The sequence below is a fragment of the Larus michahellis genome, chromosome 26 (assembly GCF_964199755.1).
Source record: "Larus michahellis chromosome 26, bLarMic1.1, whole genome shotgun sequence".
Taxonomy (NCBI): domain Eukaryota; kingdom Metazoa; phylum Chordata; class Aves; order Charadriiformes; family Laridae; genus Larus; species Larus michahellis.
Genome location: NC_133921.1, coordinates 2,758,915 through 2,783,411, shown reverse-complemented (window position 1 = coordinate 2,783,411; position 24,497 = coordinate 2,758,915). Strand labels below are relative to the sequence as shown.

Sequence of the window (24,497 nt, the reverse complement as noted above, 5' to 3'; positions counted from 1 at the left end):
GGAGGAAGATGGAGGAGGAGGAAGGAGGAGGAGGAGGAAGGAGAAGGACGAGGAGGAGGAAGAGGATGATGATGGGGGAGGAGGATGGAGGAAGACGGAGGAAGAAGACGGAGGAGGAGGATGGAGGAGGAGGACGGAGGAAGATGGAGGGAAGATAGAGGATGAGGATGATGATGGGAGGATGAAGCCCACCCCCAGCCCGTTGCCCCCTGGGGGGGGGGGGGGCACATTTTCCACCCCCCCCCCCCAGCCCGTTTCCCCCCAGGTGCCGTGGGGCCACGTTTCCACTCACCCCCCCCCCCACCCCAAACCCCGCTGTCCCCCCCATCCGGGGGGGAGGGGAGGGGGGGGGCCGGGGGGGGCCCTGGGGCCATGCTCCCCGCCCCCCCCCCGCCCCCCTGCCCCCCCCAGCCCCACACCTTGGCGTTGAGCATGTCGATGCAGAAGTGGCAGAGGGCGGCCTTGAAGAAATACTCCTTGGCGCTGTACTTCAGCAGGGGGCTGTCCATGGCGCTCGCCCCCACCTGGGGGGGGCACACGCCGTCACGGGGGGGGGACACGCTATGGGGGGGGAAACGGCCTTTGGGGGGGGGACGTGGCGTTTGGGGGAGGGGGGGATGGGACATGGCCTTGGGGAGGGGGCACACGGCCATGGAGGCGGGGGGATGGAGAGGGGTTGGGGGGGACATGGCTATGGGGGGGGGAAATGGCCTTTTGGGGGGGGGACATGGCCTTCATGGGGGGGGATGGAGAGGGGTTGGGGGGGACACGGCTATGGGGGGGGGAATTGGCCTTTTTGGGGGGGGGGGGACATGGCCTTCATGGGGGGGATGGAGAGGGGTTGGGGGGGACACGGCTATGGGGGGGGAAATGGCCTTTGGGGGGGGGAACGTGGTGTTTGGGGAGGGGGGGATGGGACGTGGCCTTGGGGAGGGGGCACACGGCCATGGAGGGGGGGGGATGGAGAGGGGTTGGGGGGGGACACGGCTATGGGGGGGGGAAATGGCCTTTTGGGGGGGGACATGGCCTTCATGGGGGGGGACGGAGAGGGGTTGGGGGGGACACGGCTATGGGGGGGAAACGGCCTTTGGGGGGGGACGTGGTGTTTGGGGGGGGGGGAAACGTGGCCTTGGGGAGGGGGCACATGGCCATGGCGGGGGGGACGGAGAGGGATTGGGGGGGGACACGGCTATGGGGGGGGGAAATGGCCTTTGGGGGGGGGGGGGACGGGACATGGCCTTCATGGGGGGGGACGGAGAGGGATTGGGGGAGACACGGCTATGGGGGGGGAAATGGCCTTTGGGGGGGGACGTGGTGTTTGGGGGAGGGGGGGATGGGACGTGGCCTTGGGGAGGGGGCACACGGCCATGGAGGGGGGGAATGGAGAGGGGTTGGGGGGGGACACGGCTATGGGGGGGGAAACGGCCTTTGGGGGGGGGACGTGGTGTTTGGGGGAGGGGGAGGGATGGAGAGGGGTTGGGGGGGGACACGGCTATGGGGGGGGGAAATGGCCTTTTGGGGGGGGGGACGGGACATGGCCTTCATGGGGGGGGATACGGCTATGGGGGGGGAAATGGCCTTTGGGGGGGGGACATGGTGTTTGGGGGAGGGGGGGATGGGACGTGGCCTTGGGGAGGGGGCACACGGCCATGGAGGGGGGAAATGGCCTTTTTGGGGGGGGGGGGGACATGGCCTTCATGGGGGGGGATGGAGAGGGGTTGGGGGGGACACGGCTATGGGGGGGGGAAATGGCCTTTTGGGGGGGGGGACATGGCCTTCATGGGGGGGATGGAGAGGGATTGGGGGGGACATAGCTATGGGGGGGGAAATGGCCTTTTGGGGGGGGGGACATGGCCTTCATGGGGGGGGATGGAGAGGGGTTGGGGGGACATGGCTATGGGGGGGAAACGGCCTTTTTGGGGGGGGGGGACATGGCCTTCATGGGGGGGGATGGAGAGGGGTTGGGGGGGACACGGCTATGGGGGGGAAATGGCCTTTGGGGGGGACGTGGTGTTTGGGGAGGGGGGGGGGGACGTGGCCTTGGGGAGGGGGCACACGGCCATGGAGGGGGGGGATGGAGAGGGGTTGGGGGGGGACACGGCCATGGGGGGGGAAATGGCCTTTTGGGGGGGGGGGATATGGCCTTCATGGGGGGGGATGGAGAGGGGTTGGAGGGGGACACGGCCATGGGGGGGGGGGACACACAGACATTGGGGGGGGGGGACACAGTGTTTGGGGGGAGGGGGGGGGATGACACGGCCTTGGGGGGCGACACATGGCCTTGATGGGGGGGACAGACAGGGGTTGGGGGGACACGGCCATGGGGGGGGGGACACAGTGTTTCGTGGGGGGGGGGGACATGGCTATCGGGGAGGGGAGGAGACACACAACATGGTGTTCGGGGGGGGGGGACACGGCCCTTGGGGGGGGGGGGGATGACAGGGGTCGGGGGGGGGCCGGGACGGGGACGGGGACACGGCCATCGTGCGGGGTGGGGGGGAGCGGGGGGGCCGGACCTGCTCGTAGATCTCCAGGGCCTTCTGGTACTGCTCCAGCTGGGCGCGTAGGTGGCCACCTTCAGCAGACACTTGTTAGCCGAGCTGCGGGCAAGCGAGAGCCGGGGGGGGGGCGGGGGGGGTGTCAGGGATGGGCCCCCCCCCCCCCAAACATCCCCCCCACCTCCATCCCAGCCCCACGGATGCGGTCGCCAGCCCCACGGCTCCATCCCAGCCCCACGGCTGAGCATCAACCCCACAGATGCGGTCCCCAGCCCCACGGCTCCATCCCAGCCCCACGGATGCCGTCCCCAGCCCCACGGCTGAGCATCAACCCCACAGATGCCGTCCCCAGCCCCACGGCTCCATCCCAGCCCCACGGCTGAGCATCGCCCCACGGATGCCGTCCCCAGCCCCACGGCTCCATCCCAGCCCCACGGCTGAGCATCGCCCCACGGATGCCGTCCCCAGCCCCACGGCTCCATCCCAGCCCCACGGCTGAGCATCGCCCCACAGAGGCCATCCCCAGCCCCACGGCTCCATCGCAGCCCCACAGCTGAGCATCGCCCCACGGATGCCGTCCCCAGCCCCACGGCTCCATCCCAGCCCCACGGATGCAGTCGCCAGCCCCACGGCTCCATCCCAGCAGCATCACCCCACGGATGCCGTCCCCAGCCCCACGGCTCCATCCCAGCCCCACGGCTGAGCATCGCCCCACAGAGGCCATCCCCAGCCCCACGGCTCCATCGCAGCCCCACAGCTGAGCATCGCCCCACGGATGCCGTCCCCAGCCCCACGGCTCCATCCCAGCCCCACGGCTGAGCATCGCCCTGCCCACGGATGCCGTCCCCAGCCCCATGGCTCCATCCCAGCCCCACGGATGCCATCCCCAGCCCCACAGCTCCATCCCAGCCCCACGGATGCCGTCCCCAGCCCCACGGCTGAGCATCAACCCCACAGATGCGGTCCCCAGCCCCACGGCTCCATCCCAGCCCCACGGCTGAGCATCGCCCCACGGATGCCGTCCCCAGCCCCACAGCTCCATCCCAGCCCCACGGCTGAGCATCGCCCCACAGAGGCCATCCCCAGCCCCATGGCTCCATCGCAGCCCCACAGCTGAGCATCGCCCCACGGATGCCGTCCCCAGCCCCACGGCTCCATCCCAGCCCCACGGATGCAGTCGCCAGCCCCACGGCTCCATCCCAGCCCCACGGCTGAGCATCAACCCCACAGATGCGGTCCCCAGCCCCACGGCTCCATCCCAGCCCCACGGCTGAGCATCGCCCCACGGATGCGGTCGCCAGCCCCACAGCTCCATCCCAGCCCCACGGCTGAGCATCAACCCCACAGATGCGGTCCCCAGCCCCACGGCTCCATCCCAGCCCCACGGATGTGGTCCCCAGCCCCACGGCTGAGCATCGCCCCACCGATGCCGTCCCCAGCCCCACGGCTCCATCCCAGCCCCACGGCTGAGCATCAACCCCACAGATGCGGTCCCCAGCCCCACGGCTCCATCCCAGCCCCACGGCTGAGCATCACCCCCACGGCTGAGCATCAACCCCACAGATGCGGTCCCCAGCCCCACGGCTCCATCCAGCCCCATAGATGTGGTCCCCCAGCCCCACGGCTGAGCATCACCCCACGGATGTGATCCCCCATGCCCCTGTTGGCCACAGCAGGGCAACGACCCGCTCTGGGGGGGGGCAACGATCCCACCTGGGGGGCAACAAACCTGCCCTGGGGGGCAACAATCCCATCGAGTCGGAGGGGGGCAACAAACTTACCCTGGGGGGCAACTACCCCACCTGGGGGGGCAACGATCCCATCCTGGGGGGCAACTACCCCACCTGGAGGGGCAACAATCCCACCGGGGTGGCAACGATCCCACCCCAGGGGCCATGAACCTGCCCCAGGGGGCAACTACCCCACCTGGGGGGGCAACTACCCCACCTGGGGGGCAATGATCCCATCCTGGGGAGCAACGATCCCCACCGGGGTGGCAACGATCCCACCCCAGGGGCCATGAACCTGCCCCGGGGGGCAACTACCCCACCTGGGGGGGGCAACGATCCCTTCCTGGGGAGCAACGATCCCACCGGGGTGGCAACGATCCCACCCCAGGGGCCATGAACCTGCCCCAGGGGGCAACTACCCCACCTGGGGGGGCAACTACCCCGTCCTGGGGGGGGCAACGATGAGACTTTTACCTACCTGTTGGACTCTTCCCCTTTGTAGTAGTCGGCGGCCTGCTCGTAGTGGGCTATGGCCTGGGAGGGGGGCAAACGAGCAGCAAAGAATTAAAAAAAAAAAAAAAAAAACAAAAATACATATTTTTCTACAAAAATAGGCAAATATGGGAATTACGGAGCTTCCCCCCCCACCCCCGCCGGCTCTGAGCCGCCCACGCAGCTCTTCCGTTGCCATCTGCGCTGGCCGCAGCGGCCGGCTCCCGGCCCAAGGTGGCAACCGGCCCCGGTTCCCCGGAGAGAGAAGGGCCTTTGGAGGCGGGGGTTGGGGGAGGAGATGCTGGTTGGGCCAAAAAAACCCAAACTGAGGAAAAAAGGAGTTCCCCCCCCCGGCAAAAGAGAAGCGACCCACTGGTCAACACGGCTGCGGCCAACGCGACCCACTGGTCAACGCGACCCACTGGTCAACTTGGCCACGGCCAACGCGACCCACTGGTCAACTTGGCCACAGCCAGCGCGACCACTGGTCAACGCGGCCCACTGGTCAACTCAACCCGCAGCCAAGGCGACCCACTGGTCAACGCGACCCACTGGTCAACTTGGCCGCGGCCAAGGCAACCCACTGGTCAACACGACCCACTGGTCAATTTGGCCACAGCCAGCGCGACCCACTGGTCAACTTGACCCACGGCCAACGTGACCCACTGGTCAACGTGACCACAGCCAATGTGACCACTGGTCAACGCGACCCACTGGTCAACGCGACCCACCGGTCGACTTGGCCGCGGCCAAGGCGACCCACTGGCCAACGCGACCCACTGGTCGACTTGGCCGCGTTCAAGGCGACCCACTGGCCAACGCGACCCACTGGTCGACCTGGCCACAGCCAGCGCGACCCACTGGTCAACTTGACCCACAGCCAACGTGACCCACTGCTCAACTTGACCCGCGGCCAACGCGACCCACTGGTCAATGTGACCCACTGGTCAACTCAGCTGCGGCCAACGCGACCCACTGGTCAATGCGACCCACTGGTCAACTCAGCTGCGGCCAACGCGACCCACTGGTCAATGTGACCCACTGGTCAACTCAGCTGCGGCCAACGCGACCCACTGGTCAATGTGACCCACTGGTCAACTCAGCTGCGGCCAACGCGACCCACTGGTCAACGCGACCCGCAGCCAAGGCGGCCCACTGGTCAACGTGACCCACAACCAAGGCAACCCACTGGTCAACTTGACCCGCTGGTCAATGTGACCCGCGGCCAACGCGACCCGCAGCCAACGCAACCCACTGGTCAACGTGACCCACAACCAGGGCAACCCACTGGTCAACTTGACCCACTGGTCAACGTGACCCGCGGCCAACGCGATCCACTGGTCAACGCGACCCACTGGTCAACTTGACCAAGACGGGTGCCCACCAGGACTCCCAGGTCCCTCTCGGCAGGTCAACCCCCAGCCCGGCCTGGTCCGTGGGGTTGTCCCTCCCCGGGTGCAGGCCCCAGGTTGAACCTCCAGAAGGTTCTTCTCCCGCCCAACTCCCCGGCGTGTCCGGGCCTCGCCGCCGCCGCCTCCTCCCTCGGCCTTTTACCTTCTCGATGTCCACCAGCTCCGTCTCGTAGATCTCCGCTATGGAGATGTGGTGCTTGGCGGCGATGGTGAAGCGACCCTGGAAGGAGACCAAGGCTGGGAAGAGCTCCGGGAGGGCAGGGAGAGGGGCGGGGAGGGGGGGGACAGAGCCTTCGGCCTCGCCGCCCGCCCTCCCGCCGGCTGGGCTCGCTCACCATGTCCGTGTAGATCTCGATAGCCCGGATCAAGCAGTTGATGGCCTCTGCGAAGGGAAAAAGAAGAAGGTTGCGGGGGACATTTTCGTGGCCCCGATCCGGGGTCTTTCACCCCAAAAAAAGCTCGAGGCTCAGATGTGCGGGGGGGGGTCAAAAGTTCGTGGCTCCCATCTGGGGGTCTTTCACCCCAAAAGTTCACGCCTCAGATTTGGGGGTCTCGGAAGCTCATGGTTCCAATCTGGGGGTCTTTCACCCCAAAACCTCATGGCTCCAAACTGGGGGGGTCTTTCCCCCCCAAAGCTCCTGGCACAGATCTGGGGGTCTTTCACCCCCCAAAAAAAGCTCCCAGCTCCGATCTGGGGGTCTTTCCCCCCCAAAAAGCTCAGATCTGGGGGTCTTTCCCCCCCAAAAAGCTCCCAGCTCCGATTTGGGGTCTCAGAAGCTCCCGGCTCCGATCTGGGGGGGGTCTTTCACCCCAAAAACCTCACAGCTCCAATCTGGGGGTCTTTCCCCTCAAAACCTCACAGCTCCGATCTGGGGGTCTTGCACCCCAAAAGCCCCTGGCTCCGATCTGGGATCTCAAAAGCCCCCTGCTCAGATCTGTGGGGGTCTTTCCCCCCCAAAAAGCTCCCAGCTCCGATTTGGGGCCTCAGAAGCTGCCGGCTCTGATCTGGGGGGGGGTCTTTCCCCAGCCAAAGCTCAGATCTGGGGGTCTTTTCCCCCCAAAACCCCCAGGCTCAGATCCGGGGGTCTTTCACCCCAAAAACCTCACAGCTCCGATCTGGGGGTCTTGCACCCCAAAACCTCACGGCTCCCATTTGGGGTCTCAGAAGCTCCCGGCTCTGATCTTGGGGGGGTCTTTCCCCCCAAAAAGCTCAGATCTGGGGGTCTTTCCCCCCCAGAAAAGCTCAGATTTGGGGGTCTTTCCCCCCAAAAAAGCTCAGATCTGGGGGTCTTTCCCCCCAAAAAAGCTCAGATCTGGGGGTCTTTCCCCCGCCAAAAAGCTCCCGGCTCCGATTTGGGGTCTCAGAAGCTCCCGGCTCAGATCTGGGGGGGGTCTTTCCCCAGCCAAAGCTCAGATCTGGGGGTCTTTCCCCCCAAAAAAAGCTCAGATTTGGGAATCTTTCCCCCCCAAAACCTCCCGGCTCGAATTTGGGGTCTCAGAAGCTCCCGGCTCAGATCTGGGGGGCGTCTTTCCCCAGCCAAAGCTCAGATCTGGGGGTCTTTCCCCCCAAAAAAGCTCAGATCTGGGGGTCTTTCCCCCCAAAAAGCTCAGATCTGGGGGTCTTTCCCCCCCAAAAGCCCCAGGCTCAGATCCAGGGGTCTTTCACCCCAAAAACCTCACAGCTCCAATCTGGGGGTCTTGCACCCCAAAACCTCACGGCTCCCATTTGGGGTCTCAGAAGCTCCCGGCTCTGATCTGGGGGGGGGGGGTCTTTCCCCCCAAAAAGCTCAGATCTGGGGGTCTTTCCCCCCCAGAAAAGCTCAGATCTGGGGGTCTTTCCCCCCCAAAAGCTCCCGGCTCCGATTTGGGGTCTCAGAAGCTCCCGGCTCTGATCTGGGGGGGGGGGGGGTCTTTCCCCAGCCAAAGCTCAGATCTGGGGGTCCCCCCCCTCTCGCCGTTGGCAGCGGCGCAGGACGGGAAGGCAGGGGGGGTTGGGGGAAGCCGAATCGGCAGCTTTTCGCCGGATTTTGAGGAGCCGCCGCCTCCCCCCCTCCGCTTCCCCGCCACCGACCGGCTCCGGCGTGGCGTGGGAGGAATTCTGCCGCAGCCAACTGCCGGGCTGCGGGAGACGCGGCGTTTTTCCTGCCTTCTCCCAGCTGGCGAGAGCTCCCGGCATCGTGGGAGGAGAAACGAGGCGGGAGGGAAAAAAAAACAGGGAATGGGGCTGGACCCCCCAAATCCCGTATCCCGGCGGACCCCGGGGACCAAACTGTCCTGCTGCGAGACCCACAACCGGCTCCGAGGCCCCAATCCCTTCACCGAGGACACCTTCCACCGCGGTTTTTTTCCCCCCCTCTCCATTAACACCTCACCCCCCTGCCCCCGACAGCTCCGTCCGGGAATTCGGGAAGGGTTTTTTTGGGTTTTTTTTACCCCCATTAGGAAAAGGCAGGTTCAGCTTCAGCCTTTTTCCACCCCCCATCTCCCAAAGGCCCCAAACGCAGCAGAGAAAAAAACCACCCCCGCGCACAGGTCGGGAGGATAATGGGAACAACATAAATCTCCGGGAGATTAAGCAAATCCGCCGGGAGATTAAATCTGTTTTCTCCTCCTCTTTCACTCCGTTATCTTCTCCGAAATCACCCGCATCGAGCCGGGGCAGCGAGAGGCTTCGCCGAGAAGAGTAAAACGGCGCGGGGAGACGCGAGGAGGGAGAAACCAACCCTTCCCCTGGCCGGATCCTCAACCCGACGCTCCGCGCTCAGCGGATTCCACCGCTTTATTCCCATTTTTGCCCTTCCCGGCTTTTCCGGAGCCCCCTTTAGGGACTGGAAGGGGCTGGAAGGTCTCCCCAGGCTGAAGACCCCCAACTCTCCGAGAGCTCCGTGTCCCTCCGATGGCCCCAGAGAGGAGCCGAGGGGCAGAATCCGCCCCGTTCTCGCCCCACTGGCCACGTGGCCCAGGTTGCCGGTGGCTTCCACGCATCCGGGTCCCTCTGGATGGCATCTACTGGCGTCACCGCCCGTCTCGGCGTCACCAAACTCCCTGAGGGCGCCCTCGATGCCACCACGGCACCCACAAAGGCGTCAAACTGGTCCCGGCACCAACCCCCTGCCGGCGCCGGTGGCCCACAGCTGGGAGCAAGGAACCCAAATTCCACCGGAACGCCATCCGGAGAGGAGGAAGAGGAGGAAGGGTTTTCCTCCCTCAAATGCTGGAGCAGATCCTCGCCTGGCGGCGTGAATGGCCGCCAAAGCTTTTCCGCACCTTCAGCCCCGACCATCTGCTCGGAGTCAGGCTCGGCGGGCGGCACCGGGATTCCCGCAGAGGGATGAGAAGGAAGGAAAAAAATCCGACGTCAGCCGGCTGCGGAGGTGAACTTTGCTTTCCAGCAGCGCCCGGCGGCTCGGAAAACACGGCAAATCCAGCCCGCAGCATCCCAGTTTGCGCGGGGAGGACGGGATAACGCACCCCCCGGCGTAAGGGGCAGGAAAGCAGGGGACGCGCCCGCCCGCGGGAACCGAAATCGGGGTGTTTGAGGTGTGTTTGGGGGGCCGAACGATCCCCGGCTCTGGAAAAGCGGAGGGAAAGGCAGCCCTCACCTTGCGGATCAGCTTTCTTGAAAGCGTTGCCGGCGTCCACGAAGTTGGTGGCCGCGTCGTGTTTGCTCTGCAGCTGGAGGTGGAGCTGGGCCGCCTGGCAAAAGGCATTCCCGGCGGCTGGAAGAGGAGGAGGAGGAGGAGGAGGAGGGAGGAAGCAAGCTCAAAATGAGGGGAAACGGGGCGCAGGCAGGTTTCCCTCCTGAAAAAATGGAGCCCGAGGCGAGAACCGGCCGGGTTTTTTTTACGTACCGCTCCAGTTTTTGGCCATTTTGAACATATTTGCTGCTCGGGCGTAGATGTCGCATGCTTCCTCGATCCTCGAGGAGCCCCTGGAAGCAAAGACAAGACGGGAATTAAATTAAAAAAAAAAACAAACAAACCCAACCGCTGGAAAGGGCAAAACCTGCGTCCGAGGAGAAATAATGAGGAGAGCGCTCCTGGCCCCAAAACACACCCTCCTGGCCCCAAAAACACACACTCGGCCCCAAAAAACAGCCTCCTGGCCCCCAAAACACACCCTCTGGGCTCCAAAAGTACACCCTCGGCCCCAAAAAACGCCCTCTGGGCTCTACAAAACACCCTCTGGGCTCCGAGAATACACTCTCGGCCCCAAAACCCACCTTCCTGACCCCAAAAGACGCGCTCTCAACCCCCAAAAACACCCTCCTGGTCCAAAAAACCACACTCTTGGCCCCAAAAATAACCCTTCTGGCCCCAAATACAACCCTCCTGACCCCAAAAAACGCACTCCGGGGCCCCAAAAAAACACACTCTCTCAGCCCAAAACCACACCCCCCTGGCCCCAAAAAACACCTTCTGGGCTCCACAAAACACCCTCCTGCTCCCAAAAAACACACTCTTGGCCCCAAAAACCATACTCTGGGCTCTAAAAACATCCTCCTGCCCCGAAACAAACACTCTCGGCCCCAAAAAGCACCCTCTGGGCTCCACAAAACGTCCTCCTGGTCCCAAATAACGCACTCCCGGCCCTAAAAACACCCTCCTGGCCCCAAAAAACGCACCTTCCTGGCCCCAAAAAACATCTTCCTGGTCCCAAAAACACACTCTTGGCCCCAAAACAATGCACTCCCGGCCCCAGAAACATACTCTGGGCCCTAAAAACACGCCCCTGGCCCCAAAAAACACACTCCTGGCCCCCCAAAAAATGCTCTCATGGTCCCCCCAAAAAAACCACTTTCCTGGCCCCAAAACCCCCACCCGAGGGGAGCCAGCTGACTGGAGGAGCGTGTTTCCCCGCTGGCCCGTTCCGAGCGGGAATCCCGGCCCGGGACTCAAGGGAGCTTATTACAGGCACCTTTGGGGGCTTTTGAGCTTAAAAACAAAACAAAAGAAAACAAAAAAACCAAAACAAAAGCACAAATTTAAACCTTTTTGGCTCATTTTCTCTCTGTCCCACCAAAAACCCCGCGGGTGGAGACCAAGGGGCCGGCAGGAAAATGCCCCGGCACCAGGGGGGGCAAATCGAAGTGTGTGTGTGTGTCCCCCTCACCACAACCCCCCCCCCCGAGAAGCTCCTGAATCCCCTTTTCTGCGCCCCCCCCCCCCCCCAGGCCAACCCCTTCACCCCAAAGCCCCCCCAGGGCCCAGCACCCCCATCCCAAAGCCCCCCAGAAGCTCTTCAAAGCCCCCCCAAAAGCTCTTTAAAGCCCCCCCAGCACCCCCCATTCACCCCAAAGCCCCCCCGGGGCCCAGCATCCCCAGCCCAAAGCCCCCAGAAGCTCTTTACACCCCCCCCCAGCACCCCAAAGCCCCCCCCGGACCCAGCACCTTCATCCTAAACCCCCCCAGAAGCTCTTTACACACACACACCCCCCAGCACCCCCCTTCCCCCCAATCCACCCCCCCCAGGGCCCAGCACCCTCATCCCACAACCCCCCTCGGAGTTCCTAACACCCGCCCCCCAGCACCCCAAATCCCCCCCAGGGCCCAGCACCCCCATCTCCAACCCCCCCCGCCATGACACCCCCTCAGCTCCCCCTCCCCCGCCATGACACCCCTTTAGAGCCTCCCCCCCGCCATGACACCCCCTCAGAGCCTCCCCTCCGCCACGACACCCCCTCAGAGTCTCCCCCCCCGCCATGACACCCCCTCAGAGCCTCCCCCTCCGCCATGACACCCCCTCAGAGCCTCCCCTCCGCCATGACACCCCCTCAGAGTCTCCCCCCCCGCCATGACACCCCCTCAGAGCCTCCCCCTCCGCCATGACACCCCCTCAGAGCCTCCCCTCCGCCATGACATTCCCCCCGGGGAAGGTGCGGGGGTGCCGATCCGGGGCCGGGCTCACCCGAAGAGGCCGGCGAAGAAGGACTGGGAGCCGCGGACCTTCTTGTCGGCCTCGGCCAGCAGCTGCAGCGCTTCCTTCTCCTTCCCGGCCTGGTCCATGGCGGCTCCTTCTCCCCCCCCCGCCGCCGCCGCAGCGACGCCGCCCTGCGCCCCCCTCACGTGACGCCGGCGCCACGTCCCATTGGCCGAGCGGCGCCCACGTGAGGCGGGCGCGGGGAGGCGCCTCGTCAGCCCCTCGTCAGCTCGCCATAGCGCCCCCTGGCGGGCGGGAGGAGCGGGCGCCAGTAAACCCGCAGCCCCCAAAATGGGCCGGTTTCGGCTTTTTTCGGGCGTTTTGACGCGTTCCGGTGACGTGGGGGGGTGAAACCCGCAGGTCGGCGCTTCCCGAGCCGGAACAGGGAACCCTCCATCAATTACTTCCCGGGGGAAAGGGTCGCACTCCGGCTCCCGCGGCCTCGCTGACGAAGGCGTGAGTATTTAACGAGCCGCCGCTCGTTAACGAGCTCATTTCCCCATCCGAGCTCTGGCGGGGAACGCGGCGGACGCAACGGCGGCGGCTGGGAGCCGGTGAGGCCGAAGGCCGATGGGTAGAGGCAGAAACCGTTTTTGAGGTGAAACCCCCTGAAAAAGGGGCCAAAAGGTGACCTCAGCGGCGCGGCGACCTCCGCCTCCGCGGCACTGGGACGGAGGTGATGGTGTCCCCCCGAAAGGCGCCCCACCGGCCACCCCGGCGCCGGCCACGTGGCCCTGACCGGTGACGGTTGGAACCGAGGGGGCAGCGCCGGGGTGTCACCGTCACCGGCGTCACCGTCACCGGGGTCGTCTGTGCCGGGATCACCGTCACTGGGTTACTGTCACCGGGATCCTCTTCACCGGGATCCCCGTTACCGGGATTCACCGGCGTCACCATCACCGGGTCACTGTCACCAGGATCGTCTGTGCCAGGGTCACCGTCACCAGGATCCCCGTCACCGGGATCGTTTGTGCCGGGCTCACCATCGCTGGCTCACCATGACTGGGTGACCGGGATTGTCTTCACCGGGGTTGTCTGTGCCGGGATCACCGTCACCAGGTCACCATCACCAGGATCCTCCTCCCCGGGATTGTCTGTGCCAGGGGCACCGTCACTGTGTCACCGTCACCGGGACCATCTTCAGCAGAAACACCATCACCGGGATCGTCTTCAGCGGGATCCTCTTCACCGGGTTCACCGTCACCGCTTCACCGTCGCTGGGTTGACCATCACTGGGTCATCTTGCGCAGTTCACCATCACCGGATTCACCATCGCCGGGTCATCTTCATTGGGTTCATCTTGACCAGTTCACCATCACCGGATTCACCATCGCCGGGTCATCTTCATTGGGTTCATCTTGACCAGTTCACCATCACCGGATTCACCATCGCTGGGTCATCTTCATCGGGTTCGTCTTGACCAGTTCACCATCGCCAGGCCATCTTGACCAGTTCGCCTTCACCAGATTCACCGTCACCAGGTCACCTTTGCCGGCTTCACCGTCATCGGGTTCATCTTCGCTGGGTCACCGTTGCCGGCTTCACCTTCACCAGTTCATCTCCACTGGGTTCACCATCACCAGGGTCACCTTCACTGGTCCACCACCACCCGTTCCGCTCCCTGGCGCGGCCGGCGGCGCCTCGCTGAGCTCCTGGTTGATCTCCGGGCCCGGCAGCACCGCGGCGAGGAGGTGAGTCACGGCCCAGAACCCCCCGTTCCGTGGTGTCCGGCGGGAAGTTTCCTCCTCGCGCCCGATCCGGTTTGTTTTGGCAACACCTTGCCGAAACACCGAGCCGGTCGGCAATTACCGTAACTGTCCTCGTTTTCTCTCCCCAAACTGCCGCCCAGGCGGCGATGGCCGAGGGAAACCCCCAGCTCCTGCCGAAACGCCTCAAGCCGGAGACGGGTGGAGAGACGCAGCCGAAGGAGGAGGTGACGGAGGAGCCGCCTCTCCCCCTCCTCCCGCCGACGGTGCAAGGTACGTGTGCCGTTTAGGCCTTTTTTCCCCCCAAAAAAAACCCCCCATAAATACGTCAAAACGCGGCACTCGGCAGCCACCAAGAGGTTGCAAATTAAAAATTGAGGCCGCGTTGTGTCGCGTTTGTCCCCTCCCCCAGAGGAAATCCCCATGGTCTTCAACACCTACAACACGGCGCCGGCGGCACGGAGGAAGCGGGAGAAAGGCGGCGGGGGCCAGGACGGCGGCGGCAGCGGCAGCGGCACCACCACCGCGCTCTACGTCGACCGCCGCAAATCCAAGGTGTGGAATTATTACGCCAAACTGGGGGACGCCTACGTGGAGTGCAACATCTGCAAGAAGCAGCTCTCCTTCCACAACAGCACCACCACCATGCGGGAGCACCTGGTGAGGAAGCACGGCATCCGCGACACCTTGTTGTCCCACCTCAAGGACGACCAAGTTGCCGAAGGCGACTACGCGACGCCGGAAAATGCCGGCAAACGGTGCCGGCAGATGACGCCGGAAAGCGGTTTCTACCACCCGGCATCCTGCTCGGAGCCCAGGAGCGAGGTCATCATGGAGTTGGTGTTGGAGATGATCTTCCGCGACCTGCACCCTCTCTCCATGGTGAAGGACAAAGGGTTCGGGCTCCTCCTGGGCTACTTAGAGCCCAATTTCACCCTGCCGTCGCCCGTCCAGCTCTCCGGCATGTTGTGGCACCGCTACAACACGGTCAAGCAACACCTGGAGCGCTACCTGCAGACGGCGCAGGCCATCGTGCTCTGCGCGGAGCCGTGGGTCTCCCAGTTCGACCAGACCTACTTGAGCGTCACGGCCAACTTCATCGACGGGGAGTGGCGGCGAGCGCGGTGCCTGCTGGAGACGCGACGAGCCAAAGCGGAGGAGGGTTTAGGGGAGAAGCTGGTGGCCCTCTTGGCCGAATTCGGCTTAGCCGGCAAATCCGTCTTCTGCGTGATGCACGACGGCGCCGCCGCGCCGCAGCTGGCGCCGCAGGGCTGGAGCAACGTCTTTTGCGCCGCGCGCAGCCTCCACCTCTGCGTCAAAGCCGGGCTGGAGGTCCAGCAGGTGGGAGAAGCCCTGGATATCGCCCGCGGCATCGTTAGGTACTTCCAGCAGGACGCCAAAGCCGCCCGCTCCTTGAACGGCAAGCTGGAAGCCATCAACAAATCCAAGCTGAAGCTGGTGATGGACGCGGGCTCGCGCTGGCTCACCACCATCGAGATGTGCGAGAGGCTCTTAGAGCTGAAGTGGGCCATCATGTCGGTGCTGGAGGAGCACCCCAAAGGCGCGACGGGCGTCCAGAACTTGGCCGACCACCAGTGGAAGCTCCTGCAGGACCTGCTGCCCGTCATGAGGACCGTCAAGTTGGCCACCGCCTTCCTGCGGGAGGAGCAGAACGCCTCCGTCTCCTCCCTGCTGCCGTGCGTCCACGGCGTCGTCGCCGCCATCGGCCAACAGGCGGAAGAAGCCGGCGCCGTCATCAAGACGGTCGTCGCCAACATCAGGACGGAGCTGAGGCGGCGCTGGGGGTTGGCGGAGGAGGAGAAGGTTCTGGAAAGCCCGGCCGTTATCGCCTCGTTTTTGGACCCGCGTTTCAAGGAGATGCGGTTCCTCAGCCCCGGCCTGAGAAACGAGCTCCACCAGCGCGTGAAGAACATGCTGTCGCAGGTCTGCAGCCCCCAGTCCCCCCCCGCCGCCCAGTTTTGGGCGCCCAACTCAGATTATAAAGCCGAAAGCGGCCAGGGGGGCAACCAGCTGCCCGCTCACAAGTCCTGTTGCTCCGGCGCCGCCTCGCAGAGCATCTACGACGTCCTTTTGGGGAAGGACCCGACGGAGAACATGCCGGAGATCCACCAGCAGCTGGAAAATTACATCGTGGAGCCTCTCTGCAAGCGCAGCACCGACCCCTTGGACTGGTGGAAGAGCAACGAGCACCGTTTCCCGGCCGTGGCGCGGCTGAGCCGGCAGTACCTGGCCATCCCGGCCACCGCCGTCTCGCCCGAGCAGGCCTTCGCCGCCGACGAGAGCGGCCTGGAGCATCGGCGAGCCGTCCTGGCGCCGGAGAACCTGGACCAGATTCTCTTCTTGCACCAAAACTTCGATTTTTTAGAATCCATCAGGAACAGCAACGAGGCGCGGAGCAGGAATCCCCATGCCGAGCCTTTCCGGGGGGCGGCGGGGGTTTAAATCCAGACCCGCGGCGGGGCTTGGGGACGCCGAGTATTTTGCCAAATTCCTGCGGTTTCGGCGCGGCTTCGGCGGCGAGGAGGCGTGAACGCGCCGCCGCTGCCGCCGCCTCCCGGCACTCGCGTTCTCACCCCGCCTCCGGAGCCAAACTGCTCAAAACTCATCCCTTTCCATGGAATTAAAAAAAAAAAAAAAAAAAAAAAAAAAAAAAAAGTCACTCAGCGCTGCAACATCCCACCTCTTTTTTTTCTTTTTTTTTTTAAAAGGAAACAGCCCCCAGGGTTTTTTTTTTTTGGTTAAAAACTCCCAGTCCTCCCAGCTGGCAGGGCTGCCGCCGACTCCGGCCTTACTGGGAGGCCCGTCTTCGATTTCGGAAGGCAGCCGGTTTCCCTTTGGAATCGTTAAGGGCTAGAGAAAAACGTCACTTTGAGGTTTATTTTTAAAAATACGAGCCTTGAGAAGCCAAAAGGAGAACGTTCCCTCCCCGGCCTCCTGCTTTGGGGAGTTTACGGCGGCCCAGACCTGAGGATTGGGCCTTTAAAGAGAAAAACAGAACCAAAATATAGAATTTTTTTTTTATTTTTTTTCTACTGGGCATTAATAGTCAGAAAAATTAAAGAAAAATCACGAAAATCTGGTGGCCCGGCAACAAAAAAGAAAAAAATAAATCAGCCTTTTTTATACTGTCGGTAGAGACAAGACGCCTTTCTTTCCATTCCCTTCCTTCAACTAACCAAACCCTCCCCGCTCCCTCCCCAAACGCCGCGTTAATTTATGCAAATAAGCACCGATTAATAAAATAAACACGCAAGGGGCGCTTTAAATATGACCCGGCCGCCCCACGGCCACCCACCACCTTTAACCAACCCGATTCCGCTGCCCCGGAACCAGCGGAACGAGTTCGAAATCGTTTCGTTAGGGGCGCAAAGAGCAAGAGCGGGGCAAGAATTTTAAAAATTCACCAAATTTCATACGGAAACCGAAAAACACACACACAAAAACTAACCTGCCCTCTTCTCGAAAGGCCGCCGCAGTCCAGACCGTAAACGCCGCGCGCCACCGTCAGGGAAAACCGACGGGTGAAACGCGACGACTGTTTTGGGGCCATTTCCCCTATTCCGTCCCTTTTTAGAGCGACCCCGTCGTTCTTGAATCCTCAAAGCCCAGCCGGGCGCGGAGAAAAAGGTGGGTTTGGGGTTTTTTGGTTTGGTTTTGTTTTTTTTTTCCAATAAAAATGGTAAAAACTGGCCTCGTGGTTGGTTTGGTGTCACTTCCCAGGTGTCCCGGGAGGAGATCAGCCCAATCCGGGGGGTTTTGGGTTTTTTTTTGCGGCTTCGCCGCCCTTTAAAAACGCTCCCGGGGACCTTCGAAGCATCTTTTGGGCGGTGGAGTCTCACGCGAGCGTTTCTCCCCAAACACCCTGAAAGTTAGGAAAGAAAGGGATTTTTTTTTAAGCCTGTTTTTGTTTTTTTGTTTTTTTTTTTTAATTTCGTTAAATTTTTTGGGTTTTGTTTTTTGGTTTTGTTTTGGTTTTTTGTTTGTTTGTTTGTTTTTTTTTAAATTCCCGTGTTTCGCCGCGCGGTAACGACAGAGTTTCCGACGTCGGCGGTTCGCCAGGGCGGATCGTGGGGGATTAAAGAGATTAGGATTCATTGTGCGATCGCTTAAAATGAGGTTGAATCGAAACGCGAGGGATCGTGCTCGGCGCGGGCGAGCGGAGCGGGGAAGCCTCAGGCCGCAAATCCTCACAGAACTTGAGGGGGGTTTTTTTTTTTTGGTCAAAAAGGAGAAACGCCGGGATTCCGGCGCGAGGAGGGGCCAGTCTGAACCTCAGGGCTCGGTTGGGAGTCTCCCGGACTCCAAAAACACGGATTTTTTGGGTTGAAAGTCAAATAAAACCGCCAAGCAGCCCCGGGGCAAGGGGAATCCTGGAGCTGCCCTCCCCCTCTGCCCCCCCGGGTGGTTTTTGAGCCCCAAAACAGTGGGTTTTGAGACGAAAATGAAGAGCTGACCTTCCAAGCTCGCCGCAGGGGGAAAAAAAAAAAAAAAACGGATCGCCAGCGGCGCCGTCCCAGCACCAGGAAGGACCGGGATCGACGGAGGAGCTGCCGTCACCGTCGGGACTTCTCTTCCCGATTCCCCGGCTTCGGATTTTCCTTGGGGACGACGCGGCGCCTCTTCTTTGTGCTGTAAATCGGGTAAAAAAATAGCTCGAAACAGCTGCGGGCGGCCAAGGAATTAGATTTTTTTGCGCCGGAGGCACCGCGTTTTATCAGCCCAACCCCGCCCGGGTGGACTCTGGACACGAAACAGGCGGAAAAAACCCACTTGAATTCAACTGGGAGGCCCAGACCTTGAAAGAAAAACCGTATTATTGCTCTATTTTAAGCGGAATAGCGCTTTCCTCCGCAAAAATCTATCCCAACGGGATGAAACCATGGAATTCCGAAGCACCGAAGCGACACGGCGGCCCCGTTTCTACCACCAAAAAAAATCACCAGTATTTCTGTGAACCAAATCCGCTGTTTTTTTAAGGAATGTTTTCGCAGACGGGTTCATGGAGGAGCGGAATCCGGCACAAAAATCCCTCCCCCAGCAGTTTTTCTACCTCGTCTTCAGCCTTTTCCTCCTCCTCGGGCGTCTCGGGCGCTTTTTCTGCGTCAGGCGAGGCCGAGCGCAACCGAAACACTTCTTTTTTTTTTCCCTTCCAGGCGTAATAATATTCGAGGCATCGAGACATGGTTTCAGTCTGGATCCGCCGGGAGGAAAACCAGGAGCCGTTTAATAAGGGAAAGGCGGCAGTAAAATAGCGAAGGGGCAGATGGAGGAGGACTCTCTCCTCCGGTTCTCGCAACGCAACGTCCGGGCGACGTCGGACAGAAAATAAACCTTCACCTGCTGAAAAAAGACGTCAAGAAGCGCTTTCAGGGCAGAATTCTCCGTTTCACGCCATAAACCATCGCTCTTCTTTTAATATCTCTGGTATTTTCTCCCAGAGATATTAAATATTCCGTTGTAATCACGCATTCGGGCAAAACCACGCCTTGTACCCGTGGGGTTTTTTTAGCAAGAAGTGTCCTAAGAGCAGGATTCCAACACGCAACTCAAAATACGACTTTCTGGGTTAAAACTGCCCGCGCTAACGAGCTGCGCCTCGCTCTAACGGCTTTACCTGCTTCTGGATGAGGCGAAAATTCTTCTTACGGGTGTAAAAAGCCTCTTTGAACGGCTGCTCCTCCAACGGCATCCAAGCATCCGAGCCAGCGACACGCAAACTATTAGAATCGGCATCCCCCGCCTCCAAAAGCCCCAGAAAGGGATTAAAACTACACTTTTCCCCACCCAAAAAGAACATTTTTAAGACTCAGTTCCATCAGAGCAAAGGGAACGGCGGGATCCGTTCTCCTCCTCTACCTGGGTAACGATAATGAGCCAGGGGACGGGATTCGGGTCTCCGAGGCAGCCCAGCACGCGGCATCTCCGCCGCCTCCTGCCAGATTTCATAGGGAAAAAAAGACGTAAATTCCTCCGGAGGAGGAGCCAAAAGGGAAATTCTCGCTCCTCGTGGCGACGCAGCAGGCGCCGAGGGGTGTTAAGTCCCGTCTTCGAAGAAGGGGGAGCAAAGCGGACCCGCTCGGGGCTCACCGAGGGCACACCTCGGCTTTTCTCTAACATCCCTTTCATTCGGGCATAATTCTATTCTCCAAATCCTCCCAGAATCAAACCAAACTCTTTGTGACGCACCAGGAGAGGGCTCGGGAAGCCCAAGAGACGTTAACGCGGCGACAGGCGGCACCCAAGAACCTCCCGGCGCCTTCGGCAAAGAGATTCCAGCCGGCGCAATAGAAAACTCGGAGCGACTCCCAGCTCAAACCAGTAATGAAGCCCGTTCTTAATTAGAAACTGCCGCTTCTTACCAGCGCGTCGCCTCGAGCCTCGCGCAGGCAATGCAGAGCCAGCTCCGGGTTGACCCGTCCACCCCAGCCCGGCGTTGGGAGAAGCCAAACGGAGCAGGTTTGTAACAACAAGCGCAACAAAAACCTAGAAAAAAGGCAAGTTTTCCTCGAGAAAAGGGGCGATAGGAGAGGGCGGGAAAACAGGACGAGGGCAGCAGAGGCCGGAGGCGAGGAAAAGGCAGAGAAAAAAGTCCGATATCCCAAATATCTCTACTTTAAAAGCTCAGCGAGAAACCTCCCCTCTCCCGAGGGCGCCGCAGATGAGGTGGGACGGCTCCAAACGCCCGTTTTTCACGGAAGACGCTGCCGGGAGCGCCGCCCGTTATTATTTATTCCCTCTCCCACCAAAACCCAGCCATCTCCCTTCCCTCGAACGTGAAGAAAAGGAGGGAGAGAAGCCCAAAAAGGTGGAATTTTCCACCCGTCGTATCCCAGAGTGGGGTGAAAGTGGAAGAAAAGCGTTAGGAAATAAAAACAAAAAGAAAAACCTCACATTTCTCCTGTGTCTCTGGGTTGGTTTCCACATCGCCCCAGGGTTTCCAGACCAGCGACGCTCCCTCTTCTTCCTCTTCCAAACGGGCCGGGTCCTGGAGGTCGGGAAGCTCCGCTTGGAATTGGCTGCCGGCGTTGACGCGCCTGAAAGCGTGAGGAAGAGGAGGTGAGGAAGGCGAGCGGGGAACAGCTCCGGCAAGAAAAACGCGCGGATACGTGAGGAGCTGCAATAAATACGGCCCCTATTTCCCAGGAAAGCGCAAATCGCTCTCCTCTAACAACTTCTCCAGCACCACCACGGTACCGTTCTGCCTCCCGAGGCCTCTCGGGCCCCATCGGGCAAGAAAATTGGGGATTTTTTCCTCCTCAAAACCTGTCCCAAGTGGTGAGGTTCGCTCCGAGAAGAGCCGCCAGCTGCGAGAGCCGCCACCGCCGAGCACCAAGTGCTTCGGAATGTCGTGTAGGACGCGGGAGGCCAACAACGCTCCACGACAGCGCTTGGCCGGGCATTTCGACACATTTCTGGCCAACTTCGGGTGAAAAAACCCGCCGTTGAGGACCGGCCGAGCCACTGGAAGAAGGTCAATGTCAACGGCGAGGGCCTGCGCAGTCCTGAGCCTTGCACCAACCACGCGCCAACTCCCCCACGGCGGTTCCCTCGTCCCCCCTTTTCCCAGAGTTTGCTCTTCTTCCAACGGCTGGGCGCGCATTTTACTGTTTCATCAGCCAAAACCCCCAAAATCCCTGGCCATTCTGCCCGGAAGGCATGAAAAAAAATGCTCAAGAGAAAAATCATTCCGCCAAGACCATCCTTTAGCCTTCCTCGCCATCCTCACGTATTTTTAATTGCGTGTTTTTAATGCTCGGATTAAATTTTTACCCCGAACTCGCACAATCAAATCAGGTCGTGGATTGAGGAGGAACTCAAATCGCAACTCCAAAGTGATTAACGGGTTACGTATTTCCCATAAATTCCGCCAAAGGGCCCCTGGAACCTTTACCAAGTCCGTTACCAATAGCGTTAATTACCACCAAGCCCATTCCTGCCGTGTTATTTGAATAGAATTGGGGGGATTTAAGGGAGCCGTGACGCTGAGCTCCTAAACTGGTGACCAGTGGCTCACACAAGCCATTCCAGCGCGGGATTTTTGCTAAATACACTAAAAAAAAAAATAAAATAAATCACTAGAATCGTCACCTGCCTCGTTCCCTGCCGGCGAGTTCATGGCTGTGGCCGGTACCGAGACGGGAATCAGCCGGTGGAGCCACCGCGACGTCCCCCTGAAGGCACCCCAGCTTTGGAGGGACGGTTTCCATCTCTTGCATTCTCCGGCGATGGTTTCTGGGCACCAACGAGGGCACGGGGGGTATTTTCTGGCCTCCAAGTCTTTCACATCCCAAGTCCCTTCCAAACTGTTTCTCCGTTGAAGAAAATAAGAAGAATTGCCCTTAAATAACAAGCGCTCAAGGATTCCGCTTCCCTTTCCCTGCCGCTCCCTCCTTGCTTTGCGCCATCGCTCCCCGCGAAAACACCCGGCGGCGACCTTTTTCGCTACAAAACCACCCCCCCCGAGGCAGTTCTTGGGGGAAAGCGGAAAAGTGGACAAGAAAAAAAAAAAACAATGGAGATAAAGGGGTGGAAAATTAACGGGAGGAAGTTGAACCGTTTTTTTTTTGTTTTTTTTTTTTTTTAAGAATATCATTTCGTCACCCTCAGCGTTCGATCCGCCGTTTCGGGCCGAGTTGGGAAATCTTTGTGGTTCGTTTAGCGGTAAAAGGTGGTAAATAGGGAAAATAAAAGAACCCCAAGCTATCCAACAAATAACCAAAAAAGCACTTAACCAACCCCAAACTTTGGGGATATTGAGTCCCCAAACCGGCCGTAGCACGTTGCTTGGTAAGACGAGCTTCCCCGAAACATAATTTTGGCGGTCACCCCCCGGAGAACGATCTCTTAACGACGCGAGGTTCGTTTAGGCGGACTCTTGATCTCCCTTCTCCCTCCCATGGGCGACGAGACACTAATTATTTCCACTCACACCAATTATTTCCACCGGAGCGAGCGGTTCCCCTTCGGATTATCACTGACCCGGGCGCCAGCCCGGCCCAGAAGCCAAGCGAAAGGCTCCGTCTCATGTTATTAAACATCCCAAGACTTGAGCTCCTGAAATAATTTCTCAACCTTTGGCGCTGGATTAATTAGTTAATGGTTTACAGAGCGCTCTGGACGCGAGCGCTTCTGAAGTGCTGTTAGTGGCGAACCTAGAGCCGTGGACGCTAATAAAAAGCATGCGCTTAATTACTCGCGTTACTCTACACTTCTCGCTTTAGGATTAATAAAAATACCTTTTTTGTAATAACGCTTCTCTTGGAGGGCTCCGGCCCTCAAGCAACTAAACACCCGCACAAAAACAAGCACAAAAGCCCCGCAAATTTGCTCCATCTCTTCCAAATTGATTTCTGGGGTCTCCACCACCACCTTCACTCACGTCCCGCCCCCACCCAAATTACGCTCTTGGCCATTTTCAACTTCCTCGTAACGAATTTTACCGTTTCCCCCCTTTTTTCTTGGGGAAAGGGACAACTCCAAACCGCTTTGCTCATGGCTATTTTCCCTACAGCAATCAGAGCGGGTGATAACGCGGGCACTGGGTTGGCTTTGGGGAGGCAATTCGAGGTTCCCCTCGAACTTTGGGTAAGGAACGAGCCCTTAACGAGCCATTATTAATCAGACAATATTATTAGCGATTAATTTCTCCATTCAGAAGAGCCTTTTCCGAAAGACGCTCTCCTTTCCACGCCAGACCTGGGGGGGGGGGTGGGTAAGCCTATAAAAAACAAAAATAAAAATCCATTTCGCAGAGAATTAGAAACGCAAAAAGAATTAAACCGAACGTCTTTCCCCCGCTGCGGGGAGCGGTTTGCAACGCATTTAGCAAATTTATCATTTTAATGCCTGCGCGTTTTCCGGCTGGAGAGCAGGTTGCCAGGACTCTTATAATAATAATAAAAAAATAAAGCAAGCAACAAAATACATTCTTGTCTACGGTACAATTTTATGAAAATAGGGCAGAAGCGAAACTCCTGTGAAAGAGAGGTCTTATAATTACGGACATTTTTGACAGCCTATTTTACTTTTTTTGCCTCATTTTACAGGTAAAAGCCAACAATCGGGGTTGAGGGCCTCGCTACAGACCTGCCCCCCCCCCCCCCCAATTTTTGGAAAAAAACCCAGGGAGATTCATCTCAAAATAAATGTTTTTTTCATCGCCCCCCAATTAAACAGGGCTTAATTTGACCCCGAGGGCGCGAGGCCAACGAGCCTCCTGAAACCGAACGTGAAAAAGGGGAAAATTAAGTAAGATTTGGCGTTACTCTTACCTGATGGGAGAAGAAATCCCGATTCTTAGAAAGTGGGTTTAAGGGGAGTTTGGGGGCTCCATCCATGAGGAAAAGGCTGTTCCGGGCCTTGCAGGAGGCTCTGGGTCCATCCTAGGGGTGGATTTTGGGGGTTCTCCATGAGGAAAAAGCTGTTCCGGGCCTTGCAGGAGGCTCTGGATCCATCCTAAGGATGGATTTTGGGGTTCTCCATGAGGAAAAAGCTGTTCCGGGCCTTGCAGGAGGCGCTGGGTCCATCCTAGGGGTGGATTTTGGGGGTTCTCCATGAGGAAAAAGCTGTTCCGGGCCTTGCAGGAGGCTCTGGGTCCATCCTAGGGGTGGATTTTGGGGTTCTCCATGAGGAAAAAGCTGTTCCGGGCCTTGCAGGAGGCTCTGGGTCCATCCTAGGGGTGGATTTTGGGGGTTCTCCATGAGGAAAAAGCTGTTCCGG

General features: G+C 60.1%; 2 protein-coding genes across 3 annotated transcripts in view; one reads left to right on the top strand and one right to left on the bottom strand.

The window, feature by feature from the left end:
* Positions 1-12,212, bottom strand: part of NAPA (NSF attachment protein alpha) — a 12,616-nt gene extending 404 nt beyond the window's left edge. Inside the window, 9 exon segments of the mRNA XM_074567242.1 lie at positions 418-524; positions 2,517-2,557; positions 2,560-2,600; positions 4,707-4,762; positions 6,275-6,352; positions 6,468-6,514; positions 9,735-9,851; positions 9,984-10,063; positions 12,040-12,212. Of these exon segments, the coding sequence (XP_074423343.1) occupies positions 418-524; positions 2,517-2,557; positions 2,560-2,600; positions 4,707-4,762; positions 6,275-6,352; positions 6,468-6,514; positions 9,735-9,851; positions 9,984-10,063; positions 12,040-12,137 (665 nt within the window). The 5' untranslated portion in view covers positions 12,138-12,212.
* Positions 12,213-12,281: 69 nt separating this feature from the next.
* On the top strand, positions 12,282-19,039 carry LOC141734931 (E3 SUMO-protein ligase ZBED1-like). 2 transcript variants are annotated; one of them, XR_012584617.1, is made up of 4 exons: positions 12,282-13,742; positions 13,901-14,030; positions 14,170-17,405; positions 18,932-19,039. XR_012584617.1 is itself a non-coding variant. In XM_074567255.1 (3 exons), exons 2-3 carry the CDS (start codon positions 13,907-13,909, stop codon positions 16,218-16,220), a joined length of 2,175 nt encoding a protein of 724 aa, XP_074423356.1. In that variant the 5' UTR covers positions 12,282-13,742; positions 13,901-13,906; the 3' UTR covers positions 16,221-17,467. The 2 variants fall into 2 exon arrangements, 1 of the variants encoding a protein (XP_074423356.1); XM_074567255.1 differs by lacking the exon at positions 18,932-19,039 and having other exon boundaries at positions 14,170-17,467.
* The last annotated feature ends 5,458 nt before the right edge of the window (positions 19,040-24,497 follow it).